This window comes from Haliaeetus albicilla, chromosome 2 (assembly GCF_947461875.1).
Source record: "Haliaeetus albicilla chromosome 2, bHalAlb1.1, whole genome shotgun sequence".
In the NCBI taxonomy this organism is placed as follows: domain Eukaryota; kingdom Metazoa; phylum Chordata; class Aves; order Accipitriformes; family Accipitridae; genus Haliaeetus; species Haliaeetus albicilla.
Genome location: NC_091484.1, coordinates 60,331,960 through 60,349,800, shown reverse-complemented (window position 1 = coordinate 60,349,800; position 17,841 = coordinate 60,331,960). Strand labels below are relative to the sequence as shown.

Genomic DNA, 17,841 nt, shown 5'->3' with positions numbered 1-17,841 from the left:
AAATGGCTAAAATTTTGCATCTAAAGCTGTGATTTAATCTTCCATAAAAGTATTGTTGCCTTTTACCTTTACTGCATTTTATAGTGTTATGTACATTGTATAAATGTTGATTGAAATTAAATGTGTTAGTGTGTACAATATACAAAATGCATTTTTTGAGTTTTAAGGATTTTTTATATCTTACTGTTGGTCTGTTGTTTTCATGCATTTTCAGCATCAGCACAGGGAGATGGTAGCCAGATACTTGAAACTATTTCTCTCTCTCTCTCTTTTTTTTTTTTTTTTTTTTACACCATTTGATTAATTTGTTTCAAGGTCTTTTCAGTATATTACCTCACAAAAATATGTCCAATATCCTAGTGTAATGAATGTTTTACAAATGTTTTACAGGCACCTGAATGGACAGAGGAGGACCTCAGCCAGCTGACAAGAAGTATGGTTAAGTTCCCAGGGGGGACCCCAGGTCGATGGGAAAAGATTGCTCACGAATTGGGTCGATCAGTGGCAGATGTGAGTTCACTCAGATTTGCATTGTATAGAGTGTGACAAACCAGAACAAGACAGGCAGTGTAGAAGGCAAACGTATATGGGGGCCGACATTGTCTTTTGAGAGGGACTACAATCCTTTTAGGACCTGGAAGTGAACCATTAACTAACTATGCAAGAAGCAGATGTCAGCCAGTTTCTCCCTCCACAATTAACAGCTGTAACTGATCAGCCGGACGGGGGATTCTGGTGCTTAAAGTCCTGAGCTACTGTAACCCAATAACAGAAAAACAATGCGCTTCGGGTTTTGTAGCAACCTCCTTTCGCTGCAAGCCAATGTTTGTGTGACTTGGTTAAAGATTACATTTCTGTTTCAAGCCAGTCCTTAAAAGATGTAGATGAGCTAATGGTGTTTAGACAGGTGGTTTCCATTAATTAAACTGAAATATCTTTACAAACTTTAAAATGAGTTATACATATGACACCAGTTCAGTCCCTTTTTCTGGATTATAGCATAGTTAATAATGATATTGTGTCAAATGATTAATATCCTTGTTAATTCATATTTTATAGTATTGTACCAGATATCAAAGAAAGCTTGTACTTACAGATTTTAAGTGTTATGATCTTAAAACCCTTAGGGGCTAGGCTGTAAAAGACTTTTCCTTTTCAAGCAATAGATCACTAGAACATGATGTAGTGTCTGCTGAGGACCATTTGAAAGCCCTTTCAGCTGACCCTATTTTATAGGCTCTGGAGAGGTTAATGAGAATAATGTTCAAATCTGTTCATGTACATTTTCAGATTAGATGTTCTTTATTTATTATATTTTGGGAATTATCTTAAATAATGGGAAACAAAGCCTCTGGCTAGTGTGAAATATAACCCATTATAGCCTTCTGGGCAATTTGAATACTTCTTAAGTGGGTTTTTTCCCCGTTGATATAATCACAAAAAGATATTTTTAGAAGTTTTTTTTAAAGACTTAATGCATCTATACAGTTCTGTTACATATACTAGAAAACAAGCCATTTGCATTCTTATAATTTTAGAACAACACATATTATTTGCAAATAAGTAGATGTAAGGAAGAAGTCACTAACCTGCTATGCAAGTGATGAAATTAGGTCTTTTTGTTTGTTCTGTTTAGTCTTGTTTATCATACTCCTTGAAGTATTTATACTACTGAATTGGAGTGACTTTATTAAGAAGGTGCTACATTTTACTAAGCAGATATTAACAGCAAAAATATTTCATATGGCTTGGTAGTACGCGTTATGCATGGGAAAGATCTTTTGAGATTGCTTTGGAAAAAGTGATTAATTTGCTTGATACTGATAATACAGACATGTGATAGGTATATGTGGAACCATTCCACAAAACTAACACTATCTTAAGATTCCTTTTGCACCCATTTTCTGCTCTATTCCTTGATGCAGATGTAAAAACGGTCTTTATTAAGAATCCTTTGCGTAATATCTTTGGCCACACATCCAGTACTAGAAAGAAAAAACAAAGCTCAGTTGCTTCTTCCATTAGCTGAGAAGTCTTGAGCAATATGCTGTTTGTTTCAGTGAATTGGAAAGAGAAATGAAAGAAAGGCTTATGTTCTATGAGCTGTCATTTTCTTGTATGAAAAAAAAGGAATTTTCAGGGATTTTTATTTGTGGAGAAAGGTCTGCGTGTAATCCTTTTTACTTCCAGTGATCTCCAACTCTGATTAATATAAGTGTTCTTCACAGAAGTTTTTACTTCTCTAAAAATTTCCAACTGCTGATAATGCTGGGTCAGCCTTCCTGGCACAGTCTACGTTAGAGTTTCTGTTACTTTTATCATTGCATTGCATGGAGTTGCAGCAATTAGGTTTTGAGAGGAAATGCTTAAACAAAAGCTTCCTGGAAACTTCTCTGGATCTCAAACTGTTATTGAATCGGTATCAGCAATGCTGAAACTGGGAACTACTTCAGATATATCTATTCAGCTATTGAACAAGATGTACAGCTTATCCTTTATATTTGTTGAAGGTGACATAGAATAGCATCTAAATTTACAGCAAGGATTCTTATTTTGCTTGGGCATCACCATAGTTGGATAAGAAATGTTACGCTAAAACTGCAGGAAAGGCTTCTGGTTTTGTTAAACTTTGTGCAAGAAAAAGATGTGTTTCATGTTCAGGCAGCATTTGCTGCCCAAACAATTGTTCCCTGTTTCCACTGCAAGAGGTGCAGGGAGATAAGTTTTGGTGTGTGAGGTGCTGTTTTGAAAAAGCTTGTGTAGCAGAGTTTGGGAATCCCTTGCTTATAGCTAATTTAACATTAGTAAAGCCAGAGGGAGTTTGAAGTGTGTATTATCTGGCAAATACACTAGGTCTTAAAAAAGAAAAACATTCAAGGGCAAATTTCCGACATTTTCTCTGACACAGGAAATACCTTTTAAAAACTTGAGACCACTTTCTGCGTGTTTCTTCTCCTGTAAAGTATCAAGAGCAGTAAGGCTTGCTTTTCCTTTCACAGTTAGAGAACTATAGTAGAAAGGATTGACATGGTAACAGTGTGCTTGTTTCCATGTGATTTTAAGCATTCAAACCCTTTTAAATAGTAGATTAGCTGAACTGTTTTTATTAACAGCTATTTAAAGTCATCCAGTCCAAAATGATCTCTCCATTGTTGCTTCTGTCTCAAAGCTTTCTTCCTCAGCAAAAAAAAGGTTAGAAAAATATTTCAATACTTTTTAAAGAATAAGCTGAAACCACTCATATATACCAGAAAAGCATCAGTGAAATTCACTTCCTCTACCCCAAAGAAATTCCATTTCAAATTGCCTTAAACTCCTTCCTTTTTTAAAAAAGTAAATTCTTACATCAAGCTATATTCATTTCCACTGGCAATTTTTATTCAGGATGAAGTGACTTGAGGAGAGTGTTCTTGGATTTTATGAACTTTTCAGCTTCATGGTGTTGTTTTAACTTAGTTTTGTAGGTTTATTTGTTTTGGAGTTGTTTTTATATATTTCTGAATTTTCCTCCTGCCATTACGTTAATGAGTTTTGGAACAGTATAAAAGGAAGCGTCTAATGCTTGGAGCTTTAATACTGCTTTTTCACATACAAAGAAGGCCCCAAAAGTTTGTGTGTCTGACTCATTTCCAGAGAGATTTGTTCAGCTTGGAAAATTCTTCCTTGATTTTGCTAGAACATGACTTTGATACTCCAGAATCTGGTGAGCACAATGTAAATCTTACAAAGTGAAGAGGAACTGAAAGTATATTGGAAGATGAGTAGAATTCAAAAAGGTCAGGACAAATTGGAAAAATAAGGTGCAAAAAATAGGGTGAAGTTAGAGACAATATACGCAAGGACACATAGCAAGATGGTGATCAGGTTCACAAATAAAAGATGCCAGACAACTGGCTAGGGGTGGCTCTTAAGCAGGAGGAATGTGGGGATTAGCGGAGATAATGAGCTAGATACAAGTCAACAAACAGTGAGTTGTTGTGAAAAAGGCAAGCATCTTACTGAGAATATACAAACAGAAGGATGGTAAACCTGCATCTACATCCTTAGTTTGTGTCTAGTTTTCAGTATTGCATTTAAACACATGATTCAATATGAGAATCCAGATGAGAATGAAGAGAATAATAGGTCTCTAAGTGTGACCTGCAAGGAAAGATTGTGAAGGAATTAATTTTGTTGAACTGAAATAAAATATGAACTGAGGATGTAAGTATTCAACTACATAAAAAGAAAACTGTAAAGAGGAAGGGGCTTGTGCACTGTATTAGTTTTATAGGGCAAGAAGTAATTACCTCAAATTTTATCACAGGCTGCAGAGTTAGGACATTGAGGGGCAAAGAATTACAATGGAGATGATAAAGCAGTGGAATAAGCTGCTGTGGATGCTCTGTATTTGCAGGCCTTTGAGAACAGGTTACACAAACATCTGCAGGAAACAACATCAATGTAGTGATTCTGCGTGAAGTTAGGTCCTTCTCTTCATATGGTCTATGATTGGACTAGCAAGTGTAAGCTATCTAGGAGGAAAAGGGGAGGAAACAAAACCTTCCCTACAATTGGAAGCATGTGTGAACTAATCTTAAAAAATGTAAAATTAAAGCCAGATAGTCACTATAGTATACCTTAGCTTGACTGTTCTCAAATTCAGTAATTTCTAACAAGGTGTTCTTTCAGATTTTTTTTTTTCTTTTCTACTACTATTCAAATTGGGGGTTTGTAGACATTTAAGTTTGTTAATTGTTATTTCCCAAAATACTGCACAAATAAGGATTACTGTAAGGCCCATTATATGGGCATGTCTACCAGATTCTCCGTCCAAACAGGTACTTCCACACAATGTGATGCAGGCCACTGGGAAAGTGCCAGCCGAAATCCAACAACAAACAGCTTTGTCCATGCTGTAGTGCTCCCGAGTTCATTCAGCTCTACTGTTTCTATTTAAGCTGCCTCATGTGATACCAGCATAAATATCTTTGCAACATATTCCTATGCTTTTCAGCTTAGAGCTAGGTTAAGCTTGCAACCGTGGTGCAGACATACTGTAAGAAGGCTTATGACTTTAACTTTTGTCATGTTAAATACAGGATATGTTTATCTTGTCTCTCTTCAGGAAGACATCTTTTAACAGCCAATGAATAATCAACCCAAAATAGATGAGGTTAAGTTGTGCTCATTTTACCAGTATGTTTAATTATTTAAATTGCTAACTGTCATTTTAATATGTGCATATTGGGAATTTAGCAATCTTTTCCTGTAAAGATGATTTTCAACTGGCTTAGTATAATGAAAACTTACTGCTTTCACAACTGAGAGCTGCTACAGCTCTTTAAGTAATTTTTATTGCAATTGGCTGGTGTTATAAATTAGATTTTTAAGTATTTTGATTATGAAAGGGAAATGGAGTTCAGTTAACTCTAATCAGGATTCCTGCCTGCTGACCTGGTTACCTGTACCACTGCTCTCTGTCATCCTCTAAACATCTGTTCTTTGACCCATTTTCCTTGCTGAATTTGTTGCTCCAGGGTTAATTCTCATTCCTGTCCTCCAATACTTAAGGAAATAATTGACCTTTTAAAACAAAATTTAAAAGTTATGTTTGAATTTCCTAAGCACTGTGAACACCCTATAACATAGTATAAATAATGAATGGAATGGAGTTTCAAGGCTACTATTTCTGCAAAAATGATATTGTTTGATTTGACAAATGCTAAGCCTTACGAAGATTTATAACAATGATTGTCAGCTTTTGCTGAATTCAAAAATTTAGTAAAAGCACTTAGATGTGAAATTATAGAAGTATATTGTACTTGACAATACCTACCTTTATAGATAAAAAGTTTAAAAAAAATATTTGCTGAAAGGCATAAATTAATTTCAGTAACTACAAAGGACGTTCAAATTGTAAAAATAACAGAGGAAGTAAAAGCTGTCTGGCATGCCAAACAGACTTTAATGTGATTATTAGGTACAGGTTTTTTAAATTAAAAGCAAAGAGATCTCAGATTTCATACTTGTGAAGTAGTATCATTCACTTGTCTTACGGGATTTAAACTGATTCTGTTTGCTCCTGCAGTCACTAATCTCATGCATTTGTGTTGCAAAAACAGACTGACTGGAATTTGCTGCCTGTATAGAAAAACACTAAGGTAGACAGCAAAACAATAGACAGGTAGCTATATTTGAGCATACATTCTGAATTATCATGAAACCCAAAAGCATAAGGTTTTGGGGGTGTGTTTATTTTGCGGTGTCTCTTGTATGTCCAAACAACAGTTTCAGCGTTTAAGCCTGACTGCATGAGTTCATACTCATTGTACTTTATACATCATTCTAAACTAGATTTCTTATTTTTGACAAATGCAAGCTCTTTACCTTGCCAGCAAGAAAACATCTATATGAGAAATGATCCATATGTAAAAGTTCATTAATTTATTAGGTTTTTTGCTTCTGGAGATTGTTTTCCTAAGTCTGTTTTACATTTCATTTTGTACACTGTGTCTGTGTTAATTGCTGTGCTCTCCAGTTGTGGATATTCTGAAACATTCACCCTTAGCAGCTTGCATATATTTACGTAATCAATAGTTCTTCCAGTTGCTTATTGAAGTATAAAGACCTAGCTTTGGACTGAGGTCCAAAAGAGGTTATGAATATCTAAGATGGGATTTAGATCGTATGTAGGTCATGTAGATCCCTCAATCTGAGAGTGAAATCTTTGAACCACCTGAAATCCTACAGACACACCAGAATGTCTCTGTTGATACTTGGAGGAGAGGAAAAGGTGGTTGCTGTTTACAATTCCCTCATTGTAAAAAGTTTTCCTCTGTGCGGTTCTACAGTTGCCTCTACCGTTTTTGCAGAATTGGGCAGCACAATGCATCTTACACCCAAATGCAAATTGATTGACTTCCTTCTCATAAAGCATGACCAGAGCATTCTTTTCACTTAGAGGAGAAAGTTTTTTTACAGAAGACAAGGGGACACCAACTTTTAACTCAAATAGATGGCTTGTGGGGTGGTCAAACCAGTGATGCTGCAACTTTTTCAAGTGGCTTGAATTAATGTAATATCCCATATACATCCTGGTGAGCTGGGTTTGAATTCCATTGCAGAATTCAAATCTTCTGACTCTCAGGAAAGGTAATGCATTTTGCATCAACAGTCGGGAAATAAGATGCCCAGGCAGTTGTTGCAATGGGCATTTGAGCCAAACTTCTCTCCTACATGAGTGCCCATAGTATTGAACTAAACACTTTCAAAAATAGGCTTTAACTGACAGAAAAAAAAAAAAAGAAAAAAAAAAGCATAGTATGAAGACTCCAGCATCATGACAATTCTAGTTGCTGAGTTCTTCCTCTTTCTGTGTCCTGAAACAAGGAGGAATTCTGCTGCTGCTTTGAATTAACTATTTGGGCACTTAAACTGGAGAGAGCCTAGTGTTCTACATCTGGTGATTTAGGCCAAGTTTGCCATTTTTGCAGGCCACATCTTAAACTGCTTCATAATTAAGCTCACAGTTGTTTGGGGGATTTCTCTTGAGGTAGTTACCTCTTCTCCATCGGGAGATAGTGGCAAAGTTCAGAATCACACATGGCTTCAAAGTCCGTAATCATAAGAAAACTGTACTGTTGCCAGCTGCAACTGGTTGGTCTAAGCAAATTCGGTTAAATTCATAATATGTTTCTTAGTTTTTTCAAGAATAAAAGCACAATGTCCTTAAAATACTCATTTGCTATGTTAGCATTAAGTTCAACATGTCATTTATGCAGTGGATAAAGACTAGTTACATTACATACTTTTGGGAAAATCATTAATAATCTACTAAGCAAACTGTTACAAGCAGTGCCAAAACAAAGGTGCATATTTTAAATATTTCATTTCAAGAGATCTAGTAAGTTGCAAATACTTTCAAAAATTGAGAATGATTTAGCTTGATGCCTCAGTATTTGAAGTTTCACAAATCTGTTAAAACTGGAGGACAATTTTAGCAGCCCTTTTAGTGTATGTAAGGGAAGGCAGTTTATAAAGCAATGAATTTTGAGTCTGTCACATGAAAATAATGGGTCATTATTGTTGTCTGACTTGGGTCAAACAGTTCTTGATACAATTGTGGCTGCTATGAAAAAGGTATTTAGATCTAGACTGGAAGAACAACTCGATGCAGCAGGTAGTATTTTAGTTTTAAAGCGAGAACTTCAAGTTTGGCGATTTATTCTGTGCTGTTCTGGAAGCAGCACAGGTTAGATCTGCAAAAACCTACTACTTTGACAAAACCAGGAATGCATTAAAATCCTTCTGTGTCTGGCTTTCTTTTATGAGAAAAATGTGATTATAACTCAAATTAGCCTCAAAGATTCGAGAAATTCCTCATTGCTGCGTATTAGCCTCAACTACTCACAGGCTGTCTCCACATTGTTTTTTTCCATAATTCCACAGATCTTGGCATTTTTGCATGACATAACTAGACGGAGAAGATGCAGGAAGGTAACAGCTGGGTGAACAGAACACTGCTACTGGGACAGCAAATTTCTGATAGTTGATGCTGAGAAATTGTGGCAGCTTTAGTAAATTTTTAGAGAACTTCTGCTCAGGAAGATGCTAAGAATAGTAAACAACTTTGTCAGAACCTCTAGTTTTCAGTAGCACAGAACGTATCATCCTTCCTTGCAAGAAGGTTATATACATTTGGGAAGCCAAGTGACATGGGTTATTTTTTCCTCTACAAACCCCACATTATTTTCTCAGAATGTTGTCAGAACCCAGGAGATTTTAATTCTGTAAGTATCTGGTGCAATCCTAATCAACAGAGAAAGAAGGTAGATTGTTGCCCGCAGAAGATTGCCAGGAGACAGCAAAATGGGAAGACTTCAAAGCCCCGTCGGTGTGTGCCTGGCGAAGTTGGGCTGGTTGTGGCGCTGGAGGGGTCAGCTGAAGTGAAGTGATGGCTGCTGCTGTGGGAATGGGGAATTGCTCTTCATCTTATGCAAAAGGGCTGTTTCTCTCTGTTTGGCATCAGTAGAATCACTGTACCTGACTTTAGAGAGTTTTCCCTCTAGGTCTGTCACAATTCTCTGCTTTTTTTTTTATACCTGCCTTCCCTGCAGGATGAAAAGTAGCTCTCATTCATGTGATAGCAAAATTTGCTTTTGCCTGTGCTACTGAGACTCTTTTAAGCTGACTCTCAATAATTTTTTTTTTCTCCTGTATATCTCTGAAGCATCAATTGTCCCATCTGAAAGAGGTGGCAGGTGTCCAGAGTAACAAGAGATTTAACATCTGGATGGTCATGATGAGGAATGTTTTTACTGCTAGGCGTCTTGTTGAGTAGCAACTAGTCTTGTGATCTGGACTAATTGTCAGCAGTACGGGAGGCAAGCAGCGCTGTCTGGCTTTCATTGCATAAAATCATCCCACTAATCCCGCTTGCTTTCAATAAAATCTTTTTGTAGCTGAAGAGCTATTGAAACTGAATTCAGAAAGGAGTTCTCAGAAGCAAACTGTTCCTGTGGCTTCTTTCTGTAAGTCCTATAGTAAAATGGTTTGATTTCTACTTCAGCAATTTGATTGCTTGCATCCAACTTTTTTTTTTTTTTGTCAACTTTCTCTAAGAAAATCTGTTTCACTGTGCATGTGATTACCTGACTTTATTTGTGACTTCTGTTATCCCTGGTGGACTACAGGGATGCCTAGGTTATTTGGGCATAGAAACAGCAACGTTTAAAGTTGATTCCTATAAAATAATGCAGTGTGCCTGTTGCAGGAATATGAGATCTGCCCTCTTCTGTTTTAAATCAATTTCACAGCCTTGATCCTTACTATTCAAGATGTCCCCAGACCCAGGATTTCTTAAGGGCTGGCTAATACTCTGGTGAAAGCTGTTGTCAATACCAGCAGGCTTTTAGCACAACTTCTCACAGTCATGTTAAAACTCATAATTTAATATACATGAAAACTGTAGTTTTAAAGCATTATGCAGGAACAATCAGCAATAATAACTAGAAGAGTAATTCTACAACTGGTTCATATTTTGAGTAACAGTATTTCCAGGTATGTTATCTGTTACCTAATGAAAAAGTACTATTATAAGCAAGTTATTATAAGAAATTGAGTAGAGAAAGCAATGGATTAACTTACATTGCATGACTTAGCGATTTATATTTTTTTTAAATCACTGTTAAGAACTAGCTAGTAGATAACACTACTCATCACTGGAGAGGAAATTTAAATTGATATTAAGGATGTCAGAAAGTATGGAGGGACTGTCAACAGAAGAGTCTGCAAATTTGAGTGGAAAGAACAACGATTAAATTCAAACAGATCAAATTGAAATACAATTTTGTATGTTCCATAGATTGGATTCCTAATAATCCTTAGCAGTTTAATACTGACATGTTATGATTCTTGCCCTGTGTCAGCATCTTTAACGGCAATGACAGTTGAAGCTGATGGACAAATAAATCTTAAGTCTAAATAAGTGATACCTGAACTCTAAGTAAAAAGAGCTGGAGTAAACATGAACTGTACATAGCACCTGGAAAAGGACTTGAAAAATCTTCTGTATGAAGAAGAAAGCTGACCAAAAAAAAAGAATAGACAAATAATCTTCTCGTGTAACCTGTGAATGATGATAGTAAAGCTGTGAGTAAGAAGCTTGATGAGTTGTCAAACTTATGTCAACTGAAGGTGCTTGTTCAGTGTTTGAAACTGTAGATTGAAAAATCTAAACCATACACACAGTTGTTAATTCCAGCTTACCTGGTGAATGTTCAAATTGAAAGTCCATCAAAGTATGGACAGATATCATAATGCCTTCAAAAGAGAAAGTCTTGGAAATATTAGATGTGATAAATGGAGTAACTTACTACAAATGCTACACCTGGGTTCACCAAGTTATTATGGCTGAAGTTATCTAAAATAAGCTAACCTATGGCAAGACTGTTACTTCTGAACTTTTTGCATGTAGCAAGAAATGTGAAGTGCCATTAGGATCTAGGAATAAACCCTAATCCTTCACTGTTCTAGTGGAGAGGACTGGTTTGGATTCCAGTTAAAGTAGATGTAAGATGCAGCAAAATTTGTATCTGTTATGGGATACCTACACTAACCTAATTTGGGAACATCTGTCTTGTAAAGAAATCTTGAATCCAGCATATTGATTTGCACCACTTCCAATGCCAAGTTTATGTTGTATGCGTTGTCTCAGTTTGAAAGATAAAATCTGATTGCCAACCTCTGAAAATGTCAGAGGTTCAACATGGAGAAAATTGAACATTGGCTTTGACGTAGCAACTCGGTATAGCTGTCTTTGTCTTTGCTTGCAATTTATTCTGCTCTATTGTGTTCAGGGAATCTTTTCTTCTGTCTTTTTCCTGCCTTCTTGGCCTTATGAGTAGGCTGCAGATCTTGGAAAGAAGTACTTAAAAAAATAACAAAATGGTTTAGAAACAGTTTTTTGGAATACATGAATGTACATAGATAATGTCTTGTCATATTTGCAATGAATCCACTGCATCATTGCCGTAAGCTCTAAAGGATCAGCTACTTGTTTGCATGACAAGTTGTTCTTGCTCTTTTCAAAATAATCTATTATATCCAGTTTATATAACATAATTTCTATTTAAGAGATGCATAGCAGGACACCACTAACGATCGATTCTGTTCAGCAGTCAAGAATGGATTCCCCTCCACTCAGCTTTTTAAAGCATTGGCCCTATAGAGGCACTCTGCTAATAATTAGAATGGAACGCGAACATTTTAATTTGGATTATTTTAGGCTATAAACTCTTCAAGGAAGGCAATTTCTATTAGTGGATCACCTGTTTCAAGGAGGATCCGTCCTGTTGTTTCAAAATCAGGATCACACAGATCACAGACAGAACTGTTAGTGCTACTTAAAATTATCTGTTCATATTAGTATTCTGAGATTTCGCTTTGAACAAGTAAAACTTTATCATACTGCAACGGTAGAAACTGCAGTTTTCTATGCCAAATGTCTACCTCTGGGTAAAGGTTTTGGTTAATTAGAGTTGGGATTTTTTTGTTTGTGGAATTTTCATTTAAACTTAATCATCCCAGGAAATGAGGCTTAGTTTGTAGGGAAAAGAGGTCACTTTCCCTTGTTAAGTCTTGCTGTCATTTTGTTAAGGAGATCCAGCACTTGCCTATTTTTAAAGCAAAGTCCTGCAATTTCATGGGCAGAAAGGTGCGTGGGAGGAACCAAACAGACTAAACTACAAGCAGATGGTACCAGAGTATTTTTAACTATTGAAGTACTCGCTTATGAATCTTGTCGTAGAACAGAAGTCCCAAAGCTTTATATTTTCTTCTTCCAGCAAATAGCTGTACAACCCCCTGGCAGGTATGTTCGCTAGTGCTACTAAAGGGTAACACAGGTTACCCCATCCCAGGCAGTATCGGTTCTGATTCAGTGCGTTGCCTGTTCACATTTTAAGTTTTATTTGATTTGGGTGACTCAGACTACTTGATTTCAATTTCTAGCTTCTTCACAAAGACCTCATATTCAAAAAACTAAAATTGAATGTGGTATTCCTAAAACATTTTCAGTAATAAGTGTGTATATTTCTTTGAGTACTACATTTTAAGATGCATTTATGTGGTACTTGGATTTTGGACTGTAGGTCATTTGATATAACACAGATGCCAAGTGATTAAAAGGATCTTAACTTTATATGAAGCTTGTCATCTTTGTTATCTATAGTGAAGTATAGAAATTTGGAATCGGGAAGCTCCTCATTCTAGGTGGGGAAAAAGCCTGTTTGTTTCCTTACTTAAGTAAAAATGATAATGCGAAATCTGGTGCTACTGTTCTCCCAGGATGCAGATTCCGGTATACATGGAGAGGCTGAAGCAGGCAGCTCTCCATCCTTTGGATTCTCAGTAATAAACTTTAATCCTGAAGTATCAGGACTTAGGAGGTGTCTTTGCTGATCTTTGGCAGTCAAACTGTTACATTTTAGTACGGGACTGAATGCCTGTCCATTAGCGTGCTTCATCATCTGGACTTACGTGGGTTATTTTGTTCCTTTGTTCAGTATTGAGAAACTTAATATATAGAAGATAACTCATTTGTTTCCTTTTCCCCCCTCTCCTTGTGGTATTTTTAGGTTAGAGAATTAGGGTTTAACAACGAAAGAAAATAAAATTTTAATATCAACTGTGATGTATTATGGTGATAGTAATAGAAGTGTGTAGCATTGCTTACATTATCTTAATAAGCTAGGAATGTTTTAGAAAGGACAAAGTCTAGAAAGTTTCTTTTTGCCAGTTTGGGATCCATATATGAACAAAGCCAGCAGAAGAACATCAGCCTCGCCGTATTTAATGTATGTTCAATATTGGTATTTTGCAGTAAGCTGCTAATGAATTCTTCTATAGCCCAAATAATGTAATTTTTTAATGTTCCTTTTTTTGTTGTTTTCATGCAGGTTACCATGAAAGCCAAACAACTAAAGGATTCTGTTACATATACACCAGGTGTGTGCTACTACATCCTCACTGACACGTATAAAAAGCACTGTATTTGGATTGTAGCCATGCAAATACAGTGCATTTTGTACCTTTCGAGGTATGCTTTGCAGAGAGACTTTTGCAACCTTGCCTTACTTTGAGCGAAGAACTTATGGGTATTCTGAGGGAACATTTCCCTTTAGCTACATCCTCCCAGGCTTTCTTATTCAGTTTATTGTGGGTTTTGTTCATTTGTTCAGGCTCTGTTGTGTTATGTTTGTTTATATCAGTGTGGTAATTTACTAATACTTCACACATACCAGATAAGCTCATAATTGGCAAAGTTCATTGCTTCATAACAAGTACCTTTCTTGATAAGCATTTTCCTTAAACTCTTAATCTAGAAGAGCTTTTTTCTCCTCTCTGCATTATTCCAGGTACCTTTTATTTGTGGGCAGTTCCCTGCTTGTTTGTGGTTTTATTTTTTTAGAAGTGTAACAACAATACTTCTAACAGGTATCATTAGGCTCTCCGAGCTTAAAACGCTGGCCCAGAATTCCAAGAATGTCAAAGTCAACGTGAATTTGCCAGACCACATAATCACCCAGCGAGAAAGGGAGGAGGAGGAAGAGGAGGAAGAGGGGAACTACAATCGTATCCCAGAGCAGACGGATGTCCAAACAGATCAAAAGGAGATCACTGCAAGTGAAACTAGACACCGCAAACGAAAAATTGTCAAAGCACCTGAAATAACTCTACCAGCAATGAAAGCGGTACCAGAAGAGAAGGGCAGAGGAAGACGCCAGAAGGATTTTGATAACACCGAGCAAGAGGAAGAGAGTGATGATGAGAGCAGAAAAAGAGAGAAAAGCCGTGCCCCAGAAGAACTGTGGACTCAAAATCAACAGAAACTTCTTGAAATGGCCTTGCAGCAGTATCCAAAGGGAACATCAGATCGCTGGGATAAAATAGCAAAATGTGTTCCTGGAAAAAGCAAGGTATGCTTAGTTTTGTTTGAACTGTAGTATAAATTGGGGGGAAATATATTTTCTACCAGTTTATGATTACCTTATGAACTGAGGGTCCATGCAGAAAGGTGAGGTCTTTACTTAGCCTATCAGTCCAGACATAATTAACCTAAAGAGCATTACTGTCATGTTTGTTGTTTTTATTTAAAACATATTTTCATTTAATTCAGTCTGTTTGATCTATTATAGAAAATGTTGAAATACCTCCTGTTTCATTTAAAATACCTACCTCTCCTCTGCCTTTCAGATCTTCAATTGCAGGACAAATTAGATTTTAAAACAAATCTTGATTCAAAGTTAGTAACCAAATGTTGATGAGCTGCTTTACTTATACCTTACAATACCTTTCTCAACCCATCTCAGTGAACAAACAAAATAAGTAATCCATCTACAAGTGTTAAATGCTCAATAATCTATCTAATGTTCTTTTTTGTAAGTATAATCTTTTTAAAATAGCCATTTGTCATTGATATAGTTTGTCTGTGCTAGATTTCATAATAGTTGTGATAGCTTAGTTTGCTTGCTTCAGTCATTGTAGCTGCAGAAAACCCTAATTTTATTTGCGCCAAGCACAGTGAGATAGAGCAGAAAATGTGGGTGGGGGATTTGAGTGCTTCTCTGGCCCTGAAGCTGTTCAGCAGTATCTGGTGTCAGTGGGTGCTATGTTAGTGACCGTAAAGTCTTATCTTACCTATCTGCAGAATAACTGGTCTGAAATAGGTGTTACAATACAACTGTTTAATAATTGCTTTTCCAGTCATTGTCAAGAAGTACTGGGCGACTGTTTTCTTGGGTCTGTGTGCTCTTTAAAGAGAGAAATTATCCATTAAGAAATGTAAATTGCAAGTTCATTTTTCTAATCTGCTCTTCACTAGACAAAGATTCTCCCTCTGAAATTCAGTGCACTACTTTAAAAACAAAAACCAAAGCAAAACCAAAAAGACCCCCTAAAAACCCACACAACCCCCAGAACCTAGCTCTTCTTCTAGAATGAGGTAGCATGTATAGAGTTAAAGCAGAACTAAAATACCAAACTTAATTAACACTTTTGTTTTTCCTTTTAGGAGGAGTGTATAGCAAGATACAAGTTGCTTGTTGAACTGGTACAAAAGAAAAAAATGGCTAAAAGCTGAATGTTCTGAGCAGAAGAGATGTAGCTGATCTTTGTCAAAATGGGGCTTTAAATCTCATGTGCAGGAAATTGCGTTTTTGTACCTCAGTATTTCTATACATCATGTGCCTTAGTAAAAGAAAATATTAATAAATCTTATACCATCTTACCTATTTTGTGTGTTGAAGAATGAAGGTGTATTTTTGTGTTGGAGAGCTGCTTACGCAGATGTGTGATAACAATGTCTTAAAAATTAGTGGACCTTCAGGGAAAACCTACACTGATAATTGCATGCTGGAACTGGTAGGTTTACAGCCAATTAATATACAGAATATAAAGAATTTATATTTGTTTTGAAAGAGAGAATTGATCTGAAACTGTTAAGCAAGTATGAGAGTAATGAAACTCTGGACTCAGAATGTATTTTTCTTTCTTGCATCTATAAATCCATGACCAAATGCTTATAAGCATGTCTGCTGCTACACGAAATGTTTAGTCATTCTAGCAATATTTTGAAATAAGTAGTATTTCTAATCTTAACTTTCACATACATTTATATGCACCTGCAATATACCTTTTTCACCAACCCTGCAGACTCATACACAGTGTTAATTCGGTAAAGTTGAAATGGGTAAGAACATTAAAGGCCTTAATTTCTTAATTAGAAATTAAGATATAAAAGGTATATGCTTCATGACCAGTTTTGAAGTTCAGAATAGGACCTAAAAGCTAACATTATTGGGCTAAGAGCCCTCATATTTGGGGGGGGGAGGTTGTATATGCTGGATTCAATATAGTTTGATTTTATATTTGAAGCCTAGGTAATAAGGGTTGTTATTCCTTACGTGCTATTTTGTTTTTCGTAATTTTGGAAAAGTTATACAAAGCTTAAAATGCTGGAATAAAGGGTACTTAATGGGCTGTAAATTTTATCAATAGATCACAGCAGTCACCATAGTCTTTTGCAAGAAATGCCTAGGACTTGCATTTTTTTTTAAAGAATTATTTACCATTCAAATTCTGATTTAATATCAGGATTCTAGCAAGTTTGGGGGCTTTAATTCAAAATTAAAATGAAAAATCACAGGATCATGTATCTGAACTCAAAATCGGAACTTGGTGGCTGAAAATCTCTGTTAACTTTCTGCCATTTACATGGTTGATTTTCCTCAGTAACTGCTTGCCAATTCTGTTGCTTCTGACAGATCAGCATTTCAACCAAATTTTATCCCATTCCCATAAAATTTTAAGGGAGCAGTATTTAGGGAAGATAAGTGTTCCATATGTGTTCCTTTACCAAGTGGAACATTTTGGGGTTTGGGTTTTTTTGGTCATATATAAAAAATTAATCTTAGTCAGTAGAAATAATGGTATTATGGAAACTTTACTAGACACAAAGTAATGCATTGGAAACAATGTATTTAGAAGCTGTACTATGATCTGTGTGTGCTAACTGATCAAATAGTAATTCTGTGCTACTAATGCACCTATGAAGGAAGAGCCTTAAGTGAGATCAAGTGAGATATTTTCAAGAGATAGCAGGAAATCTTAACTTTGAAAAGGTATTAGTCATCCAGAACACTCAAAGACAGATGACTGTAGCTGTAAAGCAAGGTAACTGAAATGGTTGGGTGAATTGGCAAAAATTAACTTCGTGGAGAATTGATGGGGCTGGGGTATAAGAACACTAGTGAATGGAGATTTATTTTTCATGAAAAAAATAGACTGGCAATTGGAATATTTCTGCTGTTTCAAAAAAGAAAGCAAGTAACAGGAGTGTATAGCCTGTGAGGATAAAAGAGTCATCTTTCCTTTCTACTCTGGATTTACAAAACTTCGCCTGGAATGGTGTTTGGTATATCACACTTCAACAAGGCGTAGACTATCCAGAAGAGAGCAAAGACAATGATCCAGAGCCTACAAAGCCTGATTTGCTAGGAAGGACAGAAGGAATTGTTGGTATTTGCTCTACACAAGAGAGAGAAAGAGGGAAATCTTCAAGTATGTAAAAGGGGAGCCTTGCACTTGTGTGATCTCTGCGTCTCCCTGACGCAATTAATACAGAACTGTTGCCTGTCTGTTGTGGCTACGAAGAATAATAACGGGCTCAGTTTGGAGTGAGAAATAGTTTAGATATAGATATTGGGGCAAAAAAAAAAATCCAGTCGCAAACGTAGTAAGGTCTTGGGAGGACTTTGATACCTTTATCATTGGAAATCTTTAAAAAGTTATATGTGTAAA

The 17,841-nt window shown here is 36.2% G+C and overlaps 1 protein-coding gene across 1 annotated transcript in view; it reads left to right on the top strand.

The window, feature by feature from the left end:
- DNAJC1 (DnaJ heat shock protein family (Hsp40) member C1) overlaps positions 1 to 15,767 on the top strand; it is a 114,436-nt gene extending 98,669 nt beyond the window's left edge. The window contains exons 9-12 of the mRNA XM_069776758.1: positions 391 to 510; positions 13,440 to 13,488; positions 13,978 to 14,459; positions 15,554 to 15,767. Coding sequence (XP_069632859.1) covers positions 391 to 510; positions 13,440 to 13,488; positions 13,978 to 14,459; positions 15,554 to 15,622 — 720 coding nt within the window. The 3' untranslated portion in view covers positions 15,623 to 15,767. The remainder of the gene's footprint in view (positions 1 to 390; positions 511 to 13,439; positions 13,489 to 13,977; positions 14,460 to 15,553) is intronic.
- Positions 15,768 to 17,841: the final 2,074 nt, after the last annotated feature.